Below are 26,779 nucleotides of genomic sequence, written 5' to 3'. Positions count from 1 at the left end.
GTTTCTCAGGCAACACAAAGCTGTATTTAATATAGTTTTATAGTGAAAGGAATCATCGCTACTGTGTGTACAGCATAGGTTTACTCCTGTTTCTGGAAAAACTCCAAGCTGCTGATTCCTGGTTTTTTTTTTGTTTTTTTTTTTAAATTTTATTTATTTTTTGCCTGTCCCGTTTGGCTCTTTTGCCATCAGAATTGTTGTCTAAAGGCAAAGACAGATGCCCAACGGATTTACTTTACCAAACTGACCATCCCAGCCTTGCCGTAATGGTCCATTTGATTCACCTTTTATTGTTTATTTTATTTTCACTTACTGAATACGGGACAGACTTGACTGGGGGAAAGAAGGGGAGAAAGAAAGAGGGAAAGAGAAACAGCTGAGAAGAGGGACGGGGGAGAAGGGCAAAAGACATAAACCAACAGAATGAGCAGAAATTTTTATTTCATTTTTTAGTTTTTATTTCCTCCAAAGGAATATTAATGGAAGAGGAAAACAGATATTTGAATTTGGCTTCAAAGCAAACAACTGCAAAATGATTTCAGAGATACGTTCACTTATAAGTTGGTGTGCTGCGGTTTGACATACAGATATACACAGACACAGAGGAACATTAACGTCACGCACACACAAATGAGTGGATCATTTTCTCATTTTTGGATAAAAAAAGAAAGAAAAACATGATTTCCTACACTCGTTTTAGTCTTTAAGATTAGAACATAATGTAAAACTGAAACACATGAACTCCCACGTGGTTACTGTGTGACTCTGTAAGTGCTGTTGGAGTTTCAGCAGCAGCTTAAACACAGTTTAGTTCTTCATCATTGAGACTTTTTTTAGTTGAGCAGATAAGTCATAGTTACTTTTTTCATCTGTCAGCTCTTTCCCTGTTGCTGCTTTCTTCCAGAAATGGTTAATAGCTCCATAATAATAACCTTCCTGGTCATCTTCATTTATATAGACTTTACATACAGTACATGCAGAAGACAGAGTGCTGAAATGAACTCAGTATCTAAACCATTTTTTTGTGCATTAAAGTTTTTGTGTGTGCATGAAGACAATGTGCATGTGCAAATGTTGTTCAAATGTGAAATTAATATAATAGCAATATAATAAAAAGAGCTTTTCCTTCATTTAAAGTTATTTTTGGTGCTTAATTTGTTTTGTGAAATACTTTCCAGTAAAAACTTGAGCGGGATTCAAACTATCCCTGGTCAGTATAGGCAGCAATAACACAGTGTTCACAGTTATGATGATAACATCACAATAATGCAATTTAGTTAGAGGCTGAGAGCATTATAAAACGGTCAGGAGTTCAGAGGTATCATTTATATCAAAGTACTAATGCAGATGTTTGAATGTGTATTCGAACTCTTACTATTAGAAACAGATGAAATCACATGAAAGTGTCATCCATGTGAGTCGGCTCGTTCGGCCTGTGCCGTCTTCATTTAGGATCAGTAACGTGCTTTAGATCACCTGCTGCCCTCTATCGTCTGTATGTGCTACTGACAGCTTGCATATATAAAGCACACAGATTCTCACGCCTCGGTCTGCTGTGGTGAAAAGAATAAGAAAACAAAGATTTGGAGGCATGTGACTCTGACTTTGATCCGCAGTGATGCATTCATATGTCGTTAGTTTGTTATGTGTGGATAACGCACATAACCACACAGTGTCACGAAGGAAGAAGCGCAGCTCTGCCTCCTTGTTTCTCAGCTAAAGCCGCCTCCTTTCGGACGCACAGGATGCTGATTGGTCTTGTGTTTTCGGCGACAGCCTCTAGAACGTGTCCTGATTGGCTGAGAGCAGGTCTTTGCGCAGACGAGATGCAAATCCAGAGCGGTGCCGGTAAAAGGCTGACGCCAAGATCGGAGATGGCCATTCATCTGCAGCGGAAAGGACATAGAAGTAGTTATGATGAAAGCGCTTACTTACTTTGAAATACAGTCAGATACTCTCTCTTTTTCCCCTCCAACGTCTGCCCATTTCCTTCCACTTTCAGTATGAGCGGAAGTTTGTTCTGCTGAGCTTTGAAGACTACAGAACCCATCTCAAGTCTGCCTTTGACTTCTACTCTGTATGGAGGACGCATCAAACACATCTGAAAGCGTCGGGGACATGTTTGCACGGATTTAAATGTGTCGCGTTTGGTCGGGGTAGTTTGACAGATAAGTACTGGACGACGCGCACACAGGAATCCGCTTCTTGGCCGCAAACAGGAGGAAAGCAGGAGGCTTATAGTGAAAGTCAGCGAGAGGAGACTGTGGACGCACAGATGGTGTTTCCGTGGGACGCCAAATACGGTACGACGTATTATTCTGGTTGTTGTTCACGATAAAGTATGAAGACATGCGCAGAGAACATATTTGTTCTCTTCAGCTGTCACATTAGTTTGACTGACTGAGCTTTTGGAGAAATGGTCTCTGACGGCGCGGTGTTAGTCCGTGGTTTGTCGGTCCGTGTGTGTTTGTGTGTGAGCAGTGATGGTGATATCCATATACTGGAATGTGTGTCATTGTACAACAACGTTGTCATTTACAGGCCTGTAGAAAACTGTAGCTTTATACATAATATAGCACAATCCAGCGTTCGTGTACCGGTTTACTCTGTGACATCCAAATCAGCTCAAACGATCATTGTCAGGTTATTGGTTTGATCCAGTCCACGAGTCAAAGTTTCTTAGATTTAAATATACAACCCCACCTTTTCTCAGTGACTGCGTTCGTGAATGGAAACAGAGTTATTGTGTGAACTGGTGAATGTGGTTTGTAGTGTTTGTAAAAGGGGAAAAAGTGGAGTCTGAGTTTTGCACTGCTGCCAGAATTCTTCAGAGATTGATGCAAAATGTTAACCATGTGTTGAAGTGTTCATTCTGAACTAACAAATGTGTGCTATAATACGAATGAGTGTTACCTGAGCTCACTAGGATCCAAAACTTTGGATTTGACTGAGAAGGTCATCAGGTTGGTCCAGTCTGCATGCCATCCTTGGGCAACATACGAACCCCAGGGTACTCTCTGTGCTCTCAGTGTGAATGTGTGTGAATGTTAGACCAAAAGCGCTCGTATGAAAGGACGTGAATGAGGTGTGTTGTATAAAATACTTTGAAGGCTCCAGATTAGAAATTTAAAAAATCAGATATAAGAATCAGTCAATTTAACATTTAGATACAAATGTAACTATTAGCAAAATAAACGGTCACACCTGTTCACCTGGTTACCTTCTCCTGTGGTTGTGGTGCCCCGACAAGTGTACAACTTAAACATCTCTCAGTCTCACTCTGTGTGTGTGTTTTATAGATCCCAGTTCACACACACCTGTACAGTGAAACAGGTGTGTGTGTGTGTCTTTAACCTGAATAAAAAGCAAGCGTAGTCATAATTTGTCAAACACTATCTATAGAAATCTTTCTAGTCATTACCTACTAATCTACTTACTGATTGATCATAAGTTGTGACAGAATAGTGAAAAAAGTCCTTGTTAGTGCAGACTGGGGGGAAAGAAAATATCTGTGAGCAAACAGAATCGCTACGTTTTCTTTCTCTGCTGAAATTATTTCTTAAACAATGAATGAAGAGTGAAAATATATTCTCATACTGTTCTGATGATTACGTGATTCAAAGACTATTTTTTCCTGGGTTCTGTCACAGACCCTGCCCCCGGTCGCCGCTATACTCCCCCCTCTACCACCCTCGCCTCGGGGGGGAAGATGGCCGAGGCCCTGCCTCTCGGAGCCCAGGAGGCCGGTGGTGGAGCTGCTATGGTGGGAAAATTGCGAATTGCAGACCACGGCATGGTGGAGGTAGGGCAGCACGGGACTGGTTGCTTATTTCTGTCTTAGACTAAAATAACTGTGCTGCTGTTTTTTCAGGTGATGCCAGATCATCCAGGAGAGCTGGTGAAGACAGACAGTCCCAATTTTCTGTGCTCTGTGTTGCCTACTCACTGGAGGTGTAATAAGACTCTGCCCATTGCTTTTAAGGTGTGTATGTTGTCATTTTAGCACGGGCCGTGCTGTACATTGTAATGGACTGTGCGTACTTAGAGTTCACATACATACCAGGTTTTACTGTTACGTATGCAGTCAGCTCCACCTCTAACCAAGTGATCACGAACCTTTCACCTACTGAAAGTTTCCTGATAATAACATGTAGCATTTTTATATTATTACATCATCATGAGTTCATCTCTCTATTACTTTGATTGCCTTTACTGTTCTTGTCCAACGTGCTGTTCAGTATATTCACTGACAAACAGAGAAAAGCAGCATTTCCTCACATCTGGGAACAAATCTTTGACATTTTGCCTTTAAAAGTTAATTGATGTAAATGGTCCGGATGATTTACGACTTTAGTGTTTAATGTACCAAATCTAACATTTTGTACATTTTCCAGCATCACTCACAAAGGTCCGTTTTTACAGACCTTTATACTGTCTTACCAGTGGGTCATATGATCCATCCACCCTCAGTGATTTAACACAAGTTTGTTTGTTTTTGCTGCGTTTCCCTCATGTGGATGGTTTTCCTGCACTTTGAGACAAAATGCATTTGTGGAAAAGCGGCTTTTAGCTGCAGAAAACACAGTGGATTGATTTACTGAGTTTTATGCATTAGTGTTTGCGCATACATGTGTGTGTAAGAGAGAGTTTGGTGCATTATGCATCATTATGGAGTGTCATGAGCGGATGTCACTGCCTCTTACTGATAATGGATGACTGTTGAGATGAACACGCACATTTTATGCACACAGCGAAAGACGTGCATCCATATTGTATGTAGCTGATAACACACACTCTGCAGGTATTGTTCTGTATACATAGACAGACACACATATTTGCTGGGCTGCTTTTTTGCTGCTGCTCCACAGTCTGCCCGACGGTGAATTTACTGTTTGTTCTTGAATAATTTCTAAACCCAGTGAAATGCTTATTGCAGCCAGTGTGATTCCATCAACTTATCTCATTACTGTGACCGGCACTGGTACTCAGTCTCACACCACTTTAAGTGATTACCAATAGGTGGAAGGTATAATTGTCGTTTTAATACTAGTGTGGCAGTCAGCGCTGGTTGGAGCGCTCTGGGTCACAGACAGAGATGCTCCATAGTACTATATCTGCCCTGCTTATTTGCACAATGATGCTTTGGTGTGATTAGCCACAATATGGAAATCAGCCTGCCTGGCTCTATATTTGTGTAGGTGTGGAAAAGGAGAGTGTGCTTTCTAGTGCGCTGAGCTCTCGTGGAGGGTAAAGCCTAACAGTACGCACAAAAGCTTTATTCAACAACTTTTAGTTAATCATTTGCATCTTTTACTGTCCATGAAGTTCAGTGTAAAACTGCCTCTTTGCCTCTCAGTCAAACCAAGCGTATGGTCAGTTTGAAATTGTGCTAGCCTCTCAGCAATTCAGTCTTTATATATGAACATTAGCTGCTCAGTCACTAATAGATGACTTTTTTGTTGTACTCTACTTTGGATCATCCCACAATCATCCCATCTCATAGGTGTCAAACTCTGGCCCGCGGGCCAAATTTGGCCCGCAACCTAATTACATTTGGCCCGCGAAGCCATACCAAATTACTATTAGAGCTGGCCTACTGGTATTATACAGCTAATATATATATTGTTTAGTATTAAGCTTTGCTTGTTCCATATTCAGTTTTTCAGCAAAACTTATTTGAGTCCATAAGAAAAGATTCATTCTTATATCTGGAGGAAGATTTTTTTTTCAATAAATGTTAATGTTAGCCCACAACTTTGTTCCAGTTTTGAATTTTGGCCCACTGTGTATTTGAGTTTGACACCCCTGTCCCATCTGCATAATCAGGAGTTTTGCACTCCTGCTTTGCATGGACTGACATTTGGTGCAAAGTAGCATCAGGTGTGTAAAAACCTCTGTGGGACGTGTGCACTGAAAAATGGCACCGAACAGGTTGGATACAAAGATGTTCTGAAAACCTCAAACTTGGATTAAACCCTCACGCAGACACAGCGCACACTCGTGCTTTTCTCTTGTTTGTGCCAACATGTCACTAGGTGGTTGCCCTGGGCGACATTCCAGATGGCACCTTGGTTACAGTGATGGCAGGAAATGATGAGAATTACTCAGCAGAGCTTCGCAATGCGACAGCTGCAATCAAGAACCAAGTGGCCAGATTCAACGACCTCCGCTTTGTGGGCCGCAGCGGTAGAGGTACGCACAGACACGCAAATACATACATGGAAATGTGAATGCAGATTTACTGTACAGTGTAAAAGTTGTACAGTGTGAAATTAGCAGGCACCAGTTTATTAGTATGAGTGACATTAGTCAGAAGAGTTTCACCTTTAAATCTTCCACAGGTTGAAAATTAATAGACATGTTTTGTACAAGCATACAGCATTAAATTAGGGGAAGTACATGTGAATAAAAACAGCATTCACACAACTTCCTCCTAATATCCCATCCAGTGTCTGCCTCTTTCTTTCTCCCTCTCTTTTTAACGGACACACAAGCACAGTTACTCTAAATCAGGCACAGGCAAATGTCCCTACTTATCTATTTAAAACACCAGTCTTGTGTACACAAACCCTGCTAACATACAGACACACACAATATTGATAAATCCTCCCCCAGCCAAAAGAAATTGGTATAACTGTCAATATTTTATCAGCTGTGCAGACCTTAAGTTGAAAAAATGAGCATATTAATATTTCAAGTGCAGCAGAATTCAAATGAAGAAGAGTGAGGAGTCTAAATTTGTTTCATGCAAATTTAACAGCACAGAATACAATGGGACCATTTTCTCTCCCAGCAGTATTTTAAGATAGTATTTCTGTAATGTTGACTTACAGCTGGAAGATTGTAGTTGCATCTGTCTGTAAAACAGTGTCTGACCCAAACTGCTGTGACACGCAGTGCTTTGTTCTCTGTGCGTCTAGTTCTTATTAATGCGTTTCATGATAAGGTGACAGGAACAACACGCAGGAAGGACGCAAATCATTTACACACACATGTGTAAGACGTACAGATGTGACGGAGACGATACAAACCTGCACAAATGTCACTTTCATTTCCACTAAATGGCCAAAAGTTAAATTGGAAATTGGTGAAAAATTTGTTACAGACTTGGTAACAAAACTGCTGGTTCGTGGATCAGTTCTCAGAATGCAGTTATTGGAATCTGTCTGGAAAAATAAAGCAGTCAATATGGAAATAATCTGGTGAAAAATCTGGACCTTGCTTCTTCATTTTTGAATAAATGTAGTGGAGACAGGTGCATACAATATGCCTCGTGCAGTAAATACATATTTTATTTCTTACCGTTTTCTATATGTGTAAAATCACATCTCACCGTGTTTCTGTTTGCTTTTGATAAACCTGTACACTCATGGATTCAAGTCAAGATCATTTTTTGTGCAGATGTCATCATCTCATGCTCACTCAATCAAAGCCTGATTTCGTTTATTCACGAGTGCTGCCTTTGCTTTGCACAGAGCTGTTCTGACTTTAGAACGTTTGCCTCGCTAACCTGTATTTCTTCTTTGTTTATGCTTTCTGATGACTTTTCAGTCCCCTCGTAGGGACCAAAATCCACGTCCCCACGAGGTTCAGGCGTTTTTCACACTCAAAATGTGGTTTTAGTGTCATGGTTACAATTAGGTTATGGTTATAGTTAGGGCTAGGCATTTTTGATGGTTAGGGTAACCGGCTCAGGAAAGCATTATGCCAATGAGATGTCCCCATGAGAATAGCAAACCAGACGTGTGTGTGTGTGTGTGTGTGTGTGTGTGTGTGTGTGTGTGTGTGTGTGTGTGTGTGTGTGTGTGTGTGTGTGTGTGTGTGTGTGGCCATATATCGTGAAATACAGAAATCATGGTCTTGAAAGAGGAACTGAGAAAAAGACTGAAAATTGGTTACATACATGTACACACACACACACACACACACACACACACACACTCTGTGTGTATTTAACTTTGATTGTTAGCTAAACTGAGTAACATGATGTGCACATTCATGAATCACATCTCGTCCTATTTTCCCAGGGTGAGATGTGCAAGAGTGACTGCAGAGAAAACATTTGTTAAGACGCACACAGGCTCTTTGTTATCTGTTAATGTAGTGTGTGTGTGTGTGCATGCATGTAACTCTTTTTGTAAACAAGGGAACAGAAATGCTGTTATACATTTTTCATTCATGATGTGCTTTTCCTTTGCTTATATAGAGCAGAGAAAACACTGTGTGTAGACCAGGATCACGATCTCTTTCTGTTGGTTGCACAAAGACAGCAGAGACACACTGATGTCAGCTGCCATCTAGTGGCCATTAATACAGCTGAGAATGGCATGTGTTAATCGTTAGTGTTTCCTATAGAAGGGTTCTAGACAACTTAAACTGTTATTCAGTTCTGAGCTTTGTATAGCACTATATATGTTATATAATATATGACTACGTTTCATGTATCATAATTTAAGACAATGAGAGGAGACAGAAAGGGAGAGGGAAATGAGAGTAACACCCGACACACAACAGCAGTGGGGCTCTGCCATGTGCAGTGTTTACATCTAGCACAGTGTTAAGTGACTGCTACTTCACACAGACACAGAGATAGTCCTATTAATGTGTGGTACATACACTCATATCTCTTAGATATGACCGCAGTTAAACACTGGTTTGTGATTGGCTGGCAGGTGTCTATTAGAAATGGGACACAGTAGTTTTCTAAATAAGTAATTAGGCTACATCCAAAGCCAAACTTTAAGTCACTCAAAAAAGTATTTGTCATTTAAATGATCAAACCTTTCCAAAAAATTGTTTTTTATAACATTTAAGGTAAAGCAGAGAATTTCGTTTATAAATGAAAGACATTTTTTTAGTTTTTCTCTCATTTTTTAAAAATATCTACTTGAAAAGATTGACTGCAGATATGTGCGAATAGCTTCATAATACCTTGTAATATTCATGATTACAGGTAACATTCTGTATTATTGTAGAATATGTAATATTCTACATTTGAATTCTTAACTTTGTCTATGACCACAAGTTTGCATGAAAAAACATTTTCATGTACACCATCCTTTTTTCTTTGCTCCACAATCTCAGGAATCAAGTCACATCCAGCAAAGGACAAAGTAATAGTTTTTTATTCTCATACATATTGTTTGCTTTTCAGAAACTCTTTCACTTTTTGTATATCACACTCAGAAGCTGGAATAAAGTTTACACATCGACCATTACCAATAAAAACCAAATGCAATGTAATTTCCAGGATTACTATATAGAAAGAGCCAGAACCCCCACAAAGCACCTCAGCACTCAATGTCTTTATCCACCCTGAAACACTGTCGACAGTGTTCACTAACATTTTCAACACCTCACTGCAGATATGTCATGTGCCAGCCTGCTTCAAGGCTGCCAATATCATTCCTGTTCTGAAAAACAATGATCACAAGCCTTAATGACTACAGACCTGTCGCTCTCACCTCTGCCTGTCCCATCTACAGTCAGTGATTGACCCCCTCTCTCTTGAACTCCCTGTGTTTTGCGTACAGAGCCAACAGATCAGTAGGTGATGTAGTTAGCATGGCACTAGACTTCATCATCCAGCATCTGAACTCTGCAGGAACTTAGTATAATGGTTTTGTGGACCGTAATTCTGCTTTGAATACAATCATGCTGTAGGACCAGCTCCCCTACAAGCACCCCCACAAACATCTTCCTTGGTTCCTTATACATATACATATATATTGGCTGGTAATTGAATGGGAATGGCGCAGGACCCAACCAGGCCTTTGTTAGAGGACCCGAGCCTGAATCCTTTCCCCCCCGAGACCTAGCCTTCTCACACATATGTATATATATACAGTGGGGCAAAAAAGTATTTAGTCAGCCACCGATTGTGCAAGTTCCCCCACCTAAAATGATGACAGAGGTCAGTAATTTGCACCAGAGGTACACGGCAACTGTGAGAGACAGAATGTGAAAAAAAATAATCCATGAATCCACATGGTAGGATTTGTAAAGAATTTATTCGTAAATCAGGGTGGCAAATAAGTATTTGGTCAATAACAAAAATACAACTCAATACTTTGTAACATAACCTTTGTTGGCAATAACAGAGGTCAAACGTTTACTATAGGTCTTTACCAGGTTTGCACACACAGTAGCTGGTATTTTGGCCCATTCCTCCATGCAGATCTTCTCGAGAGCAGTGATGTTTTGGGGCTGTCGCCGAGCAACACGGACCTTCAACTCCCGCCACAGATTTTCTATGGGGTTGAGGTCTGGAGACTGGCTAGGCCACTCCAGGACTTTCAAATGCTTCTTACGGAGCCACTCCTTTGTTGCCCGGGCGGTGTGTTTTGGATCATTGTCATGTAGGAAGACCCAGCCGCGTTTCATCTTCAAAGTTCTCACTGATGGAAGGAGGTTTTGGCTCAAAATCTCACGATACATGGCCCCATTCATTCTGTCCTTAACACGGATCAGTCGTCCTGTCCCCTTGGCAGAAAAACAGCCCCATAGCATGATGTTTCCACCCCCATGCTTCACAGTAGGTATGGTGTTCTTGGGATGCAACTCAGTATTCGTCGTCCTCCAAACACGACGAGTTGAGTTTATACCAAAAAGTTCTACTTTGGTTTCATCTGACCACATGACATTCTCCCAATCCTCTGCTGTATCATCCATGTGCTCTCTGGCAAACTTCAGACGGGCCTGGACATGCACTGGCTTCAGCAGCGGAACACGTCTGGCACTGCGGGATTTGATTCCCTGCCGTTGTAGTGTGTTACTGATGGTGACCTTTGTTACTTTGGTCCCAGCTCTCTGCAGGTCATTCACCAGGTCCCCCCGTGTGGTTCTGGGATCTTTGCTCACCGTTCTCATGATCATTTTGACCCCACGGGATGAGATCTTGCGTGGAGCCGCAGATCGAGGGAGATTATCAGTGGTCTTGTATGTCTTCCATTTTCTGATGATTGCTCCCACAGTTGATTTTTTCACACCAAGCTGCTTGCCTATTGTAGATTCACTCTTCCCAGTCTGGTGCAGGTCTACAATACTTTTCCTGGTGTCCTTCGAAAGCTCTTTGGTCTTGGCCATGGCGGAGTTTGGAGTCTGACTGTTTGAGGCTGTGGACAGGTGTCTTTTATACAGATGATGAGTTCAAACAGGTGCCATTCATACAGGTAACGAGTGGGGGACAGAAAAGCTTCTTACAGAAGACGTTACAGGTCTGTGAGAGCCAGAGATTTCCCTTGTTTGAGGTGACCAAATACTTATTTGCCACCCTAATTTACGGATAAATTCTTTACAAATCCTACCATGTGAATTCATGGATTTTTTTTTCACATTCTGTCTCTCACAGTTGAAGTGTACCTCTGGTGCAAATTACTGACCTCTGTCATCATTTTAAGTGGGGGAACTTGCACAATCGGTGGCTGACTAAATACTTTTTTACCCCACTGTATATATACATATGTTGTATAAAGGTTTTGCCCTGTGATTTTTGTCCATTCCCTTTCTCTCGTCATCTCTCTCTTTTCACCCTCCTTTTTCTCCCTTTCTTGTGTTTTCATAGGGAAAAGTTTCACACTGACCATCACAGTATTCACCAACCCTCCACAGGTGGCCACATACCAAAGAGCCATTAAAATCACAGTGGATGGTCCCAGAGAGCCGCGGCGTGAGTACTACTGACATACAAATGTTCACATTTTCCTCCTAGGCAAACGCTAACCTGGTGTTAAATACAGTTCGCTTGTAGATCAAATCAAATTACAAAAATACATATGCTTGTGGTCAGAAGTTTACGTACAGTCATGATGGGCATGAATGTCATGGTAATTTGGGGGTTTTAGTGAGGTTTAAATTGGTCTTTTTTCAGAGTGGAATGATTGTATATGTATATATTTATTTTCATTTCATTTTCATTTTTCATTTTATTTATAAAGCATCAGATCACCACAGCTGCCTCAAGGTGACTAAAAATGAGGAATTGGGTGAACAAGTTTGAACTCATTTTGGATTTTCTAGGATCTACACAGGCTGGTTAAATTGTTTCCTTTCCTGGCATGGATCCGGTTAAATGTTGTCCTTTGGGAAGCTTTGGGAAGGGCATTGCAGAATCTTTATGTTAGCCTGCTTTATCCATTACAAAACCAGTTTAATGTATCTTTGTTATCTTTGAGATTATTATCCTGTTGTTTAAATATATTGTTGTTTAAAAGTTTTAACCATCTCGCTGTTGACTGAAGTTAAAGAATTTGGAGGTCATCCTCCTCCTTCATCACTAGGAGAATAACAGCCCCAGAGCTTAACACTACCATCTCCATGCTTGACAGTTGGTACAGTGTTATTAGGCCTGAATGTTTCAGACTTACACCTAGAAAAATTACCTCTGGACACCTTGGCCAAATAGCTCAGCTTTTCTCTTGTATATCTCTTTCTTCTTCTTTTCTTCTTCTCTTGTAAATATTTAGTTTTAGCCACGCTTGAAGGTCTTGATTTTGGAATAGGGGGTGACAGTCGATGGTGACACTAGTGTTCATAGTCCATGCCAGGATTGATCCTTGATCAATACTGCATTTTTGTTTATAAATGGTTCCAAAAGACCTTCGCAACTTGGGGTAATCTATAGTTCTCCTTAGATCTTCACTGAGTTTGTCGTTCCCCAGTTCCATGGTTCTGAGTATTGGTCAATCCAACAAGCGCTGTCGAGCAAACTCTTTTTATGCCACACAAGTTCTAATTGCTAACATGAAGTTAATAGAGCTTGGCCTTTAAAACATGAACCAGGGCTCTAGAGTGCGACCAATTTGGTCACAAATGGGACCAAATTTTTCGATTGTGCGACTAAAAAAAATCGTAGGTCGCACCGGTGCGACCAAATGTTTAGGTAACAAGAAAAAATCTCTGCAACTCTGAAAGTCTCCGTGTGGTCAACAACAGACACACATTATTCCCCTATCGTGGACTAAACCAATTAGAGATAGTCAGGGGCGGGACCTCTCTGATTGGCCGTGGTCCAGTTGAAAGTGCAGGTGGAAGTGGGAGGTGAGTAGCTTGAATAAAGCCATATCAATTCATTAAATCCTGAATCGACTTTTAAATATAACTGTGTTTTGCCAGAAACGCCAGATTCTCAGATTAAAGCTCACAAAACCATTTCAACAACCACCAAACAGTAAATGGACACGCCGTCGGGGCTGAAATCCGACAGCTCGCTGACTCTGATGCGTTGGGTCCGCGCTGTCTTTACGTCTTTTTGTGCTCGATTCTGAGCTGCAGGTTTTGTCTCTCTCCAACCAAAATTCACCGAGCCAGCAGCAAAAGAAGATCCAAACTACGCTTCACATTTGATCAATGTCGTCATTAATTCCCTCTTACTATTGCTGTTTTGCTTCCACCACGATAAAAATCACTTCATGCACAACTCTCTCTCTCAGTGTACTTCAAGAACAGTTTCCCATCTCAAGTCTCTGTTTTCTGCATTATTCTTTCGCTTATCACCCACCAGTCTACCGTTGTTTACAGCGCTGTCGGCCACTTTTTCTTTTCTTTTTTTAACTTAATGACCTTGGATAAGAAAGCCTAGTTTCTGCTGTTCTATACTGAAGAAATTTTAACTTTTTTAAATCTATGCAAAATTGTAGAATATTGCAGAATATTTTTAAGGTTATCTGCTATAAAAATCCAGGCCAGGAAAATCTCGTTCATGTTCTTCTGTGTTTTACTCTCAGTTACTTTCACACAAAGGCATCTGCTGTGATGTTCACACCTCTGATGAAGTCTCACATGTATCAGTACTGATAAATGATCAGAATTATAATATTTCTGACTGTCTGAGGCAAAATTGAATTGAATCAGGATTTGTGAATCGGAATTGAATGGATTATAGAAATCAGTGATCATACCCAGCCCTAGTGAGCAGCCTAGGCCTGACAGAAGTGGATGTAGCTGTGGGGAATAAGAAAAGATGAAAAGAACTATTGATAACATTTTTGTTAAGGCCTGAACTGTCTGAAATTCATAGCCAGTGCTCTGACACGGTGCCATCAATCTTTGAATGCTGAAAAAGCACAGTGTATCCAGGAAACACATTATATGTCGTCATAAATGCACTGCCCAAGTGTTCCCTCTACCACTGCCTTTCAGCGGCAGGCAGCAGCAAACAGGTCGTCAGAGGAGGTCGAGATGATGATTAAGTGGAACATTTTCTACAATATTGCCAAAGAGTGCCAAAGCACTTTAAGCACAAAATTGTTAGTTAATCATTTACAAATGTCTATATGTCTATATGGACTGCAATTTTCCCCCCCAAAAAGTGCACATGTAAAACTGTGGTGTTAAGCGATGCGGTTGAAAAATTTGAGTGCACCTAACTTTTGTGCTGGTGCGCCAAAGAAAAAAAGTTAGGCGTACCAGTGCAACCGTGGCGAAAAGTTAGTCTAGAGCCCTGTGAACCGTCAGAATCATCTTTGAACCTGTGAGCAGAGAAAATCCCAAATAAAGTCAAACTTGATAACCCACCTCTCATTTTTTTAAATCACTAAAAATGTATGCAGTGCAATCATTCCACTTTAAAAAAACAAAACAAAAGAATTATTAAAAGCAAAGAATTACCATGACATTCATGTCCAAGTGAAACAAACAAACCGGACTGCAAAAAAGTTGGGACACTAAACAAATTTTAAGTAAAACCTGAATGCAATGATGTGGAGATGGCAAATGTCAATATTTTATTCAGAATAGAACGTAGATGACAGATCAAAAGTTTAATCTGAGAAAATGTTTCATTTGAAAGGAAAAATATGTTGATTCAAAATTACACGGTGTCAACAAATCCCAAAAAAGTTGGGACAAGTAGCAATAAGAGGCTGGAAAAAGTAAATTTGAGCATAACGAAGAGCTGGAAGACCAATTAACACTAATTAGGTTAATTGGCAACATGATTGGGTATAAAAAGAGCTTCTCAAAGTGGCAGTGTCTCTCAGAAGCCAAGATGGGTAGAGGATCACCAATTCCCACAATGTTGCGCAGAAAGATAGTGGAGCAAAATCAGAAAGGTGTTACCCAGCGAAAAATTGCAAAGACTTTGCAGTTATCATCATCAACTGTGCATAACATCATCCGAAGATTCAGAGAATCTGGAACAATCTCTGTGCGTAAAGGTCAAGGGCGTAAACCCATACTGGATGCCCGTGATCTCCGGGCCCTTAAACGACACTGCACCACAAACAGGAATGCTACTGTAAAGGAAATCACCGAATGGGCTCAGGATCCAGAAACCATTGTCAGTGAACACAATCCACCATGCCATCCGCGCTGCCAGCTGAAACTCTACAGTGCAAAGAAGAAGCCATTTCTAAGCAAGATCCACAAGCTCAGGTGTTTTCACTGGGCCAGGGATCATTTAAACTGGAGTGTGACAAAATGGAAGACTGTTCTGTGGTCAGACGAGTCACGTGGGACGCCATGTCATCCGGACCAAAGAGGACAAGAACAACCCAAGTTGTTATCAACGCTCAGTTCAGAAGCCTGCATCTCTGATGGTATGCATGAGTGCGTGTGGCATGGGCAGCTTGCATGTCTGGAAAGGCACCATCAATGCAGAAAAATACATTCAGGTTCTAGAACAACATGTGCTCCCATCTCTTCCAGGGAAGACCCTGCATTTTCCAACAAGATAATGCCAGACCACATTCTGCATCAATCACAACATCATGGCTGCGTAGGAGAAGGATCTGGGTACTGAAATGGCCAGTCTGCAGTCATGATCTTTCACCTGTAGAGAACATTTGGCGCATCATAAAGAGGAAGGTGCGACAAAGAAGGCCCAAGACGATTGAACAGTTAGAGGCCTGTATTAGACAAGAATGGGAGAGCATTCCTGTTTCTAAACTTGAGAAACTGGTCTCCTCGGTCCCCAGACGTCTGTGGAGTGTTGTAAGAAGAAGGGAGGATGCCACACAGTGGTGAAAATGGCCTTGTCACAACTTTTTTGGGATTTGTTGACACCATGACATTTTGTATCACCATATTGTTCCCTTAAAATGATAAATTTTCTGTTTCAACTTTTGTTCTGTGATTTATGTTCTATTCTGAAGAAAATATTGACATTTGCCATCTCCACATCGTTGCATTCAGTTTTTATTCACAATTTGTTTAGTGTCCCAACTTTTTTGGAATCCAGTGTGTATTTTGGCATTGTTTATTGGGCTCGCAGAACAAGGCATGGTAATAATAAATGAACCTGAAAACTAAAAAACAAACTTCTGATTTGCCATTGGTTAAAGGGTTTCCTTTTAACAACACATTAGACTCACCAATAATAAACAACTTTTTTTTATTTAGTTTATTACAAAAGGTCGACCTACCAAATGTAAGACCTTTTTACTGTATTTGGTGCTAGGCTGCATTTATATCATGCCATTTTAATTGTCCCAACTCAACAACAGCTGACCTACATCAACTGCAATTTGCACATCACTACACTTTGCACACTAACTTTATTTTGCACATTGAGCTCCTTTATACATCCATTTACATTTACATCTGCATACCTCACTTGTCTTCACTTACTTATTTTTGTAGTTATTTATTTATCTTTCACTATTTTTATCCTTATTTTTATCTTTATATATCTAATATCTTGTCTTATTGTTATCCTTGTTTATCTTGTTCCTCCAACCCTACCTACTTGGCATTTGTGTATGGACAGCAAAGGAAGAATTTCATTGCACAGAGAAATGCTATTTCTTCTGTACACATGACAATAAAGACTTTGAATTATAATAATATTATTAACAATTTCTTGGATAATATGTTTTATTTAATGTCATTATTTCATCAATTTCATTTTATTTTGTGAACTGCATACTCAGCGAAGACGCACCCCTGCAGACAAACTTTCAATTGAGTGTTTTCATAAGGGGAACCTGATGCAACACTTACTTCCTCTCCCACTGAGTATGATGAAACATGGGGATTTCTTTAGGCTTACGAATGTGAGAAGAAAGAAGATAGACGTGTTTCTTCTAATAAATGCTAATAAGTGTCATTAAAATAACATTAGTCCACTTCACTTCCATATAACATGAACAAAGTGATACTGGTCAGAACAAGAGGAGAAGTAACAAAACAACAGGAGCACTTGTCAAATCTGCTTAGCTGTGAATACCCATCACTCGTCTATAACTCACCCATGCACACACAGTATAAATACACAAATGCACACTTCCCTTGTTGTGAGGAAGTGCCTGTAACTGGAGCTCAGTATCAGAGCTTTAAAGTGCAGCCACACACACACACACACACAGTGTAATCACATCACAAGCATGGAGTGCTTTGCTGACAACTCAATAAATTTCAGGAATTTTGAGCTCAGGTGTGATACTTGAAATTCTAATGATTTCCTCTTAACTTTCTGCCTCAGGTCATCGTCAGAAGATGGACGAAGTCAAACCAGGCTCCCTGGCTTTCTCTGAGAGGCTAACAGAACTGGAACAGCTGAGAAGGAGCTCCATGAGGGTGACACCTCCTCATCACCATCATCAATCGTCAGCCAACAGTCGCCAACCTCCAACTCTCAACTCTGTCGCTTTCTCCAGCCCCACACACACTCAGATAACTCCTGGTAAGGATGTTTATGTCCTTCAAATCAGTCACTCATGTTCCTACCTGTCCACAACTGTACAACTGTTATATATATCACCATTTTCATTAACTGATGCCCCTTTAATGTGGATCCATATCCATGACAGTCATCCAGCTTTCCTGATGTAGGTGTAAAGGATATAGTAGCTGTTTTTCAACCAGACCCAGGTTCATTGTACTATGTGTCAGTGTTAAATAGCAAGTTCGAAGGTGAGATGAAGTTGTTATCACCATGGGCAGAGAAATGACCATCAACGATTGTGAAGTGGGTCTGGGTTTATTTCACGTTAGATCAAAGGAAAGACACACATGAACTTCTCAACTCTTCAAAAGAAAACTAAGTTGGACATGGATGTAGTGACCCACTCGCCAGTCCAAGTGGGTCACTACATCCCGGTCTTCACACTGTATATACTTGTTTGAAAATAGGGATTGTCCTTTTCCCGATTTACTTTTTTATATATGTTTGTCACATTTAATGCTTCAGATCATTAAACAAATTTAAATACTAGACAAAAAAAAAAGGAAACACAAAATGCATTTTCTAAATGAAGGTGTTTATGATTAAGGGGGAAAAAATCCAAACTCTAATCTCTTAATCATTTGTGTTGAGAACAGACATGGGCAACGCGTTACTGTAATCCGATTAATTTTTGTCAAGTAACGACTAAGGTAAGGGATTACTGTTGCAAAAAAGGTCATGAAGCATGTTGCGTTACTGCGTTACTAAAACCGTGATGTTTTTGCGAGAGTGTCTCCTCAAGGAAAGATAATGAGGCCAGGGAGTTGGCCTGGCCAAGAGGTTAGGCTGAAAGGCTGCAGCAGCTTGAGTGGCTGGTTTGGCCATAAGGCAAGGTCTACAGGCAGACCTCCTCAATGCAGGCAGGCAGTGAGGAGGTCTGCCTTGGAGGCCAACAATTTAGAAAAGAATTGAGGGGGCATCATGGGTGACAGTGTTTGAGGAGATGTGGCCAATCCAGTTATATGGCAGGAGGCTATTTTTTACTCCGGCGATGATTTATTGGACGCCAACTGTGGTGTCAGAAACCTTTGAGCGACAGGACTGGAGGCTGACAATGGTGGCAAAGACTGGATTCCAGCGACTGCAGCAGAGCCTCTCCGGTGGCTTGGATGGAGGACAGCATCGAAGGAAGCTCTCAGATGGCTGTAAGGTGATTAGAGTGACAGACTTCCTTAAGCTGGGTTGGAGGTCCACATAGGCAGTGGAGTTGACAGACCCCATCAGATGGCTGTACCGGACACACCGGGGATCGGTGAAGGTGGAGTCAATGGAACACCTCTGGAGGCTTGGTAGGGGACCAGCATTGGCAAAGGCGACGGGTACTTGGTCCAGATGACGCTTGTTAATGCATCAACGCATTAACGAGCTAGCCGCGCCAACGCGTTAACTAACGGGGATTTGGGCTGATGAGTCCAAATTTGTCTACAGGAAATCATACTATCCAGGGAGAACACGAACAAAGATCAAAGGGAGACTCGGACACAATATTGGAGGGTTGTTAGGGAAGTGGGGACAGCTGGGACAGCTGGGAGCACATCAGGGACAAATCAGGAGTAACAAGACAGGGGAAGCAAAACTGAATATGCCACACACAGGACAAGTGAATAAAAGTGGAAGTAGCACTGAGACCAAGACTAAGAAACAAGCTTGACACAGGGACAGAAGACAAATCATGGAGACAAGACCAAGGGAAGAGAATGGGAACACGAAGAGAAACTATAACTGCTAACCAACTAAAGGCACAGATGACAGGAATAATCCAAAACCCATAGCCATAAATAAGAACCAAGAATAATCATAAAAACAAGACAACCACCAAAAATGCCAAAGCTCACAATCCTCGATCAGCAACCCAGGAAAAGAAGGAAAAGAACAGCTAGTCCATTTAACTCCGCTTCTAGTGATAACAGGCATTTGTGTGTCATTTATCTTCTTGTGGCTTTAGTTAATGAGATCTGTTATCTTCTCCTTGGATGCTCTATGTTGTACCAAAAGAAAGTATTTGTTTCTCCTCGTCTTCAGTGGAGGTGACACAGAATGTCAGTTCCTACTAATGTGTGCATTTAAATATATCTCTGTGTGTGTGTGTGTGTGTGTGTGTGTGTGTGTGTGTGTGTGTGTGTGTGTGTGTGTGTGTGTGTGTGTGTGTGTGTGTGTGAGGACACAACTGGCATCTTAAGGAGGAAATGAGAGTCAGCTAGCAGGAAGTGCTACTGTGAGAAAAAAAAATTGTATGTAACTGTCACAAACTAAAAAGAAAAAGCTCGCATACTACAGCTGCCATATGTAGCTTAAATGCCCCTTCCAGCTGAAACAGTTCAGAAGTGAATCAACTGAACTGTTTTTGTGCTGTTTAAAAATATGTTAAAAGGAATAAAACTCAAAGTAAAATTCCAGATAACTAAGCAGCCAAACATCATAACATTGCTCAAACGAACCTGTTTTAAGGAACCTTAAGTTCAAATACGCAAAAAAAAAAAAAATACATTTGTTGGATTCCTGTTATAACATTCTTACTACCTTTAAGATGACTGTACTGTAGCATGGCATGGAGGCATGGAGGTAATGTGACTGTGGTGGATGATTGCTTTCTATGAACAGTTTGATATTTCTTTCATGTATTTTCAAGCTGTGACAATGAGCGGAGATGTAAAGTAGCAGAAGAGGTGTGTGTACACTGAGTGAAAAAGAAACAGAGGTGATCTCTAAGTGCTTCCTACTGTCATGGACCCTGTTAAAATGAAAAAAAAAATCAACGTTCAGCAGTTAACTTACTTTTTCCTCGCCCTTTCTTCTCTGAACAACCTGTCGCTCTCACTAACCCCACCAAGCGTTCATTTCTGATTTGTCTTCCTTTCTTTCACATCTATAATTTCTCCATGCTGTGAATAAACAAACATGCACGTAGCTGTATCTCCGTTACATTTGAAATGGCAGCTTATTACACATTTGTGTTGTTGGCTCTCTCTGCGCTATTGTATCACTTCCAGTTCCTGTTAAATGCACAGTGGTATTTTGTCTAGCCAATTTAATTGAAACCTTCAGATAATGACTTATCACATAGTTTCATCTTTACGTGCCTTATCCAAAGCACACGCCACTGAACCAGCTGATAAGTTTCTAGTATTCATTCATTTTGTCTTTAGGTATTCGCTACCTTAGCTCATAGCCAAGTCACTAGCAGCGTGGCTTCTTTACTTGTCCCTCCCACATTTTCCTGCTCAGCATGTCAGACATATAGCTACTCTTCAGCATCTTTTACAAATATTTGTGAGAAATGTAGCCTATTTGCAGCTCTGGAGGCCAGGCTTAGTGAATTGGAAACGCGACCTGGGAAATCCTTAACATAGTGTACGCTGTTAAGTGCCAGGAGGATTGCCAGGATTTATACATCAGGGAAACCAAAAAACCTCTGGCAAAGGAGATGGCACAAAACAGAACAGCTGTGGGGTGGCTGTGGCTCAGGTGGTAGAGCAGATCAGCTGCTGATTGGATGGTTGGTGGTTCGATTCCTGGCTCCCCAGTCTGCATGCCAAATATCCTTGGGCAAGATACTAACCCCAATTTGCCCACCCTCCTCGATGCGTTCATCGAAGTGTGAATGTGTGTGAATGTTAATTTGTTGCACTTGAGTTTAGAAGTGCCTGTATGAGTGGGTGTGAATGGGTGAATGAGGCATGTTGTATACAGCGTTTTGAGTAGTCTGGGAGAGTAGAAAGTGAGTAGAAAAGCGCTGTATAAGAATCAGTCCATTTACCATTTACCGCCTTGTCAGGCCAGGACTCCGCAGTCTATTCACACCTACAGGCCAGTGGACACTCTTTCAATGATGAGGATGTTCACATCCTGGACAGGGAGGAACGCTGGTTTGAGGGCGGAGTCAAGGAGGCCATTTACGTGAAAAGGGAAAGACCATCTCTGAATCGAGGAGGGGGCCTAAGGGTACATCTGTCACCAAATCAAATCAAATTCAAATTCAAATTTTATTTGTCACATACACAGTCATACACAGTACAATATGCAGTGAAATGCTTAGACAACTGCTCGTGACCTAAAGAAAAAAGAAAAGGCTATGAATAAGATAGGAAATAAATATGAAAATTTAAAAGGGTGAATTTAACTAGGAAGGAATAAAATAAAATATAAAAATTAAAGTTAAAAATGAAATAACTGTACAACACAAATTAGAATGACGGGTAAATTTAACTGGGAAAGAATAAGATAAAATATATAAGTTAAAGTTGAAAATAAAATAACTGTACAACAAAATACACAATATACAGTATAGAAATATATAAGAATGTATGAAGAAATATAAATATATATATACAATAACAGCAGCTGTACAAGTATTAAATGGAAATGAAGAAATATAATGTCCAGTGTTGTGCAATCCACATTTGTAAGCGTCTTACACCATTTTACATGCTGTGATTGCAGCCATTCCCCAACTCTCTGTGAATGGGACTCATGGTTATTGATCAGTGGTTGTTGATCAATGATCAATGGTCTTCCTTACAGATGGACTTCTAATAGGATCAGTGCCGTTATTGTTACAAAACCTCTGAAGAGATCAGATAGGACCATTAAAATCAAAGGACTCTGATGCTGAACTGGCTTTTCTACAGGCATTTCAAAGTTCCTGTTCCTGCCAGTCTTTTGGACCTCAAACAGCTCAAGACTTGATCATTTTGTTAAGACTTGACAAAGTGAGTCCAAGAAATACAGAGTTAGAATTAACACGTGTTGTGTAAAAAAGCTTTATATATCTTTACATACTTTGTCTGCATAGCTGCAATTTTCAAGTCTTCCACTGCCCACAAACATTACCTATTGGGCTGATTAAGACCCAGTTTGCCTCTTATAGCACCAGGAATGCTCAGATGTATCCTCACTGTGTGAAAGGTTAGGATCTACTAATACTGATACAGGCAGATAGCCCTTTAACTCATAGGACTACCATCAATACCAGTGTGAAAACCCATGCCAACCCAACCAATTCCATTTGTGAGTGACTGGGAGAAAATCCAGAGAACAAGCCTCCATACTTAAGCTCTGGGTACAGAATACCACCACAAGTTGGAGGTGGAAATACACTGTCCTGCCACTTCATTAAATACTAACCAGGAGCCACCCATGAGCCAGTAGCCTTGGTAAAAGCCTTGAAATAAACAAAGCAAGTAAATGTCAAACCAGGGTGCTGGTTGAGCTCAGTTGGATAAGCAGGCGATCAAATGCTGCATGGCTGAGAGTGGCCAGCCCAGGTTTGAGTCCGACCCGTGGCCCGTTGCCACGTCTCCCCCCTCTGCTTTCCTGTCAGTCTTCACTCCACCTTTCTAATAAAGCTGTAAGAAGGGCGATTTTTGTTTGTATGCGGCATCAGTCCATAATTCCTTCAAAAAAAAGAAACAATCAGGGGCCAAAATCAATTATCTAGAAAGACTTCTGTATTGTTTCATGCAAGCTGATGCAATGCATCATTTAATTTGTTAAGCTCGTACATGATCATTTCTTGAAGTGTCATGTAATTTTATTTTTCATTTGATGTTTAGTTTATGCTTAAAGAGTTACTGACACGAACCTCTTCCCTTAATTTAATCTCAGTATAGCAGGACAGTTATTTTTCTTGAATCAGTCGTACCACACAGTTTTTCTTATCATAGAACAGTTGCTTATTACGATGTAACTCCAAATTCTCAGTGTAATAGTTAACAAATTAAAATTAAATTCTAAAGTTTTATATCTCAGAACATGTAAAAAAAATAATGTGGTCTGTAGTAGGTCTTAACATTAGTTTAATACAAACTCAGATAAACTATAAAATGTGACATATTACACTGTGTTATTATTTATTTACTAAAGAAAATAAGCCAAAATGCAGAAGCAGTGTATAAAAAACCAAGCACACCATTACTACTTCCATGAAGATGTTAATCAAATGGTCATGATTAAATGATCATCAGCAAGTGTGCCCACCTCTATAAAGGCAGACATTTTTGGTCGTTTGCTCGGTGGGGCATTCCTTTGGGTTTTAATGCAACACCAAGGTAGAAAGAGATCAATGTTAGAGGCTCATCAGTTCCAGGTTTCTTTCAATGTTTTTCTTTTGATTAGAAAAAACTGAAGAGGTATGGCTTGTTTGGTAGCATTGTCAGCCAAAAGCCTTGTATCCCTAAAACCTTAGCTTTGCAAAATGGCATCTGAGCAAGCCACAAGACTTCTGGGACGATGTTGGATATACAAGTCTAATGTGGATATGTTTGGCCAAATTGGCTTGTTTGGTGAAAGGAAAAAAACACAGTATTTCAGCACGAACATATCATACCAGTCCTCAATCCTGAGGTAAGAGTTTCGACTTAATTGCAGCCCCAACAACAGAGTAAGGAAGACATAATTAACATTGTAAGAAAATAGATGGAGGGACATAATTAGGAAAGGAGAGATTGGGGTAAAATGAATGGCTACTTTGAACATGAACATTTCTTTAAAGTGTGGCTTTGAAGTTTTTAATAGTCACATTCAACATCCATCCAGTCTCATCCACTTATCCTTGTCAGGGTCGGGCTGGAGCCTATCCCAGCTGTCATAGGGCTGGACAGGTCGCCAGCCTGCCGCAGAGCTAACACAGACAACCATTCATAGTCACATTCACACCTATGGACAGTTTAGAATTACCAGCTAACCTAACCCCAACTGCTAATCTTTGGACTGTGGGGGGAAGCCGGAGTACCTGGAGAAAACCCACGCGAACACGGGAGAACATGCAAATTCCAAACAGAAAAACCTGGGGGTGGAATCAAACTCAAGACCTTCTCACTAAATAGAAACAGTGCTAATCACCCCACCCACATGCAACATAACATAAACTGGGAGTGTCAGTAGCACAGGAAAAAGTCATGTGAAAAAAACTTTTCTTGAACCTCAAACGTTGATCCTGTTCATCTGGATCTAGCGTTTTCAGTGGGAGAAACGTTTCATCCAGATGACTTCTTCAGTCTCAGCTGACTGCAGGATTCCAACCTTATATACAGTACATTTGCACAGTAACTGAAACTAGCACTGTTGAAGGAATAAACATTTCTTGAAACATTTTACTGCTCCAAAGGTATCAGTGATTATATATTACATGTATTTTCGCTCACAGTCCCTTTCTCCTGTCTGCTTGTATCTCTTTCAGATTCCAGACAGATGCAGTCATCACCATCATGGTCTTACGATCAATCGTATCCTTATCTTGGCCAGATAACTACACCCACTGTTCCCACGGCTAATTCTCTATCACCTGGTCGTTCTTCTCTCAGTGACCTGTCCTCTCGACTAACAGGTAACAAACCTATGTGCGGTGACACACGTAGGGAACACTGTGATTAAGTTGTAACAATCAACCTTTGTCTTCTTTCAGGCTCTGAGCTCACTGCCTTTGGTGACCCAAGGATGACCTTAGAACGGCCTTTCAGTTCCCTGCCCTCCTTGCCTGACTCACGTTTTTCTGATCCCCGGGTGCACTATCCTCCCACTGCAGCTGCCTTTACCTACACCCCATCCCACAATCCAGTCTCCAATGGTGCACTCGGTATCACAATGGCAACAGCCATGGCCACCACCCCTGCAGGGAGGTACCACACCTACCTGCCTCCACCCTATCCTGCAAATGCTCCCCAAGCTCAGAACGGGCCCTTCCAGTCCACCTCCTCACCATATCTCTACTACTCCACTGCCGCTGGCTCCTACCAGTTCTCCATGATGACAAGCGGAGCAGGCAGCAGTGATTCACGCTCACCACCAAGGATCTTGCCACCATGCACCAATGCCTCCACAGGTTCTTCCCTCCTGCACCCCTCTTTACCCAGTCAGAACGAAGGGGTGGGTGCGGAGGTGGAGTCCAGTCACAGTAGCTCACCAACAAACATGGCTCCTGCTGAAGCTGTCTGGAGACCCTACTAAATGAGCAATGGCAGAAGTGAAGGGTGCACCCACCCACTTTGTCATGTGATGCACACACTGGCAAGGGTGGAACAAATAAAATGAAACGGTAACATCCGGTGGGTCTGCCTACTAATTAGCAAGCAATATTGAGTTTCAAGTTAAGCTGCATGTTAAGACCAGTTTATGTTAGAACTGGCTAATGTCGGTACCAAACATCATACAACTAGGAGCCAGAAGAGTACAGCCAGTAGGAAATACTGTCACATCAGGGTCTATCAAGATAGGATTGCTCTCTGTAGAGGAGAAACAACAAACTGAAGACACTGTGCTTGAGCAGGACTGGACTGATCTCAGCCAAGCATCCTTTGTTCAGTACCAGGACTTATTCGTCATAATGTGGTTGATGATGTGAATATATTATTTGCTCCTGACAAATGTTGTGTTTACTGTAGCAATTTCTGTCTGTTTATACATCAGCATTCTTTCTCCCTTTTTTCTTTCTCAACTAAAGTTCAAGAAATATCATTTTAGACATGAAATAGTTCAAAGTTTTCCATTGTTTCCATTTCCAAAGTTCACTGTATTCCATTAGCTGTGTTCATCCAAGATGGTCTTCTCTGTTCTCCAAATCCACCACCATTTAATTTTGAACCAACAAACCATAGCACCAAAGATTGCACCATTGTAAAAGCATTGAATTTGTGTTCATGACACCTTTTTAGAGTTTATTTCATATTTGTTCCTGTCTGTGTGCATATGTGTGTTTGGGTGAGAGTCCATGTAGTTGTGTGTCTGTGTGTCAAATTTTCCAGTGATCCACTACTGATTTGTACCATATATAGCAATGACTGTATATGACACCCTAAGATTGTTTTCATCACCCCTTCCTCTCTCTCACTGTCTCTCTCAAATAGACACACAGACTCAGAGAGACATACAAAGACACACACACACACACACACTTACGTCATAGTTTGCTATAACACTGTTGTGTATATTTCAATTAGACTGATGTAAATATAAAGAAAACACAACTGTTTCCTGGTCCTTTAATATGTTTTCATTGTTATTTGTCTCTTCATGAATAATCTGCCCTAAGACAAAATACACACACACAACACACACATGATCTTTTGCTGTTTCTGACCCTGAACCTGAAGTGCAACACCAACACACTTAAAAGTCAACTGA

At 40.9% G+C, this 26,779-nt stretch overlaps 1 protein-coding gene across 1 annotated transcript; it reads left to right on the top strand.

The window, feature by feature from the left end:
- Window positions 1-1,866: 1,866 nt before the first annotated feature.
- Window positions 1,867-26,779, top strand: runx1 (RUNX family transcription factor 1). The gene is made up of 8 exons (XM_080877829.1): window positions 1,867-2,303; window positions 3,651-3,802; window positions 3,872-3,982; window positions 6,036-6,192; window positions 11,564-11,668; window positions 17,420-17,620; window positions 24,840-24,986; window positions 25,065-26,779. The coding sequence occupies exons 1-8, from the start codon at window positions 2,276-2,278 to the stop codon at window positions 25,604-25,606; spliced, it is 1,443 nt and encodes a 480-aa protein (XP_080733955.1). The 5' UTR covers window positions 1,867-2,275; the 3' UTR covers window positions 25,607-26,779.

The sequence above is a fragment of the Rhamphochromis sp. 'chilingali' genome (assembly GCF_963969265.1).
Source record: "Rhamphochromis sp. 'chilingali' genome assembly, chromosome: 3".
NCBI lineage: Eukaryota > Metazoa > Chordata > Actinopteri > Cichliformes > Cichlidae > Rhamphochromis > Rhamphochromis sp. 'chilingali'.
Note: the sequence above shows the minus strand (reverse complement) of the source record. Positions and strands in the feature narration are given on the sequence as shown.

What these genes read in the sequence shown, in the direction of transcription:
- runx1 (XM_080877829.1), top strand. Translation starts at nt 2,276, where the DNA reads ATGGTGTTTCCGTGGGACGCCAAATACG. An exon ending in TCCGTGGGACGCCAAATACG is followed by an intron (nt 2,304 to 3,650) that starts GTACGACGTATT and finishes GTTCTGTCACAG; the next exon opens with ACCCTGCCCCCGGTCGCCGC. An exon ending in CCTGTCCTCTCGACTAACAG is followed by an intron (nt 24,987 to 25,064) that starts GTAACAAACCTA and finishes GTCTTCTTTCAG; the next exon opens with GCTCTGAGCTCACTGCCTTT.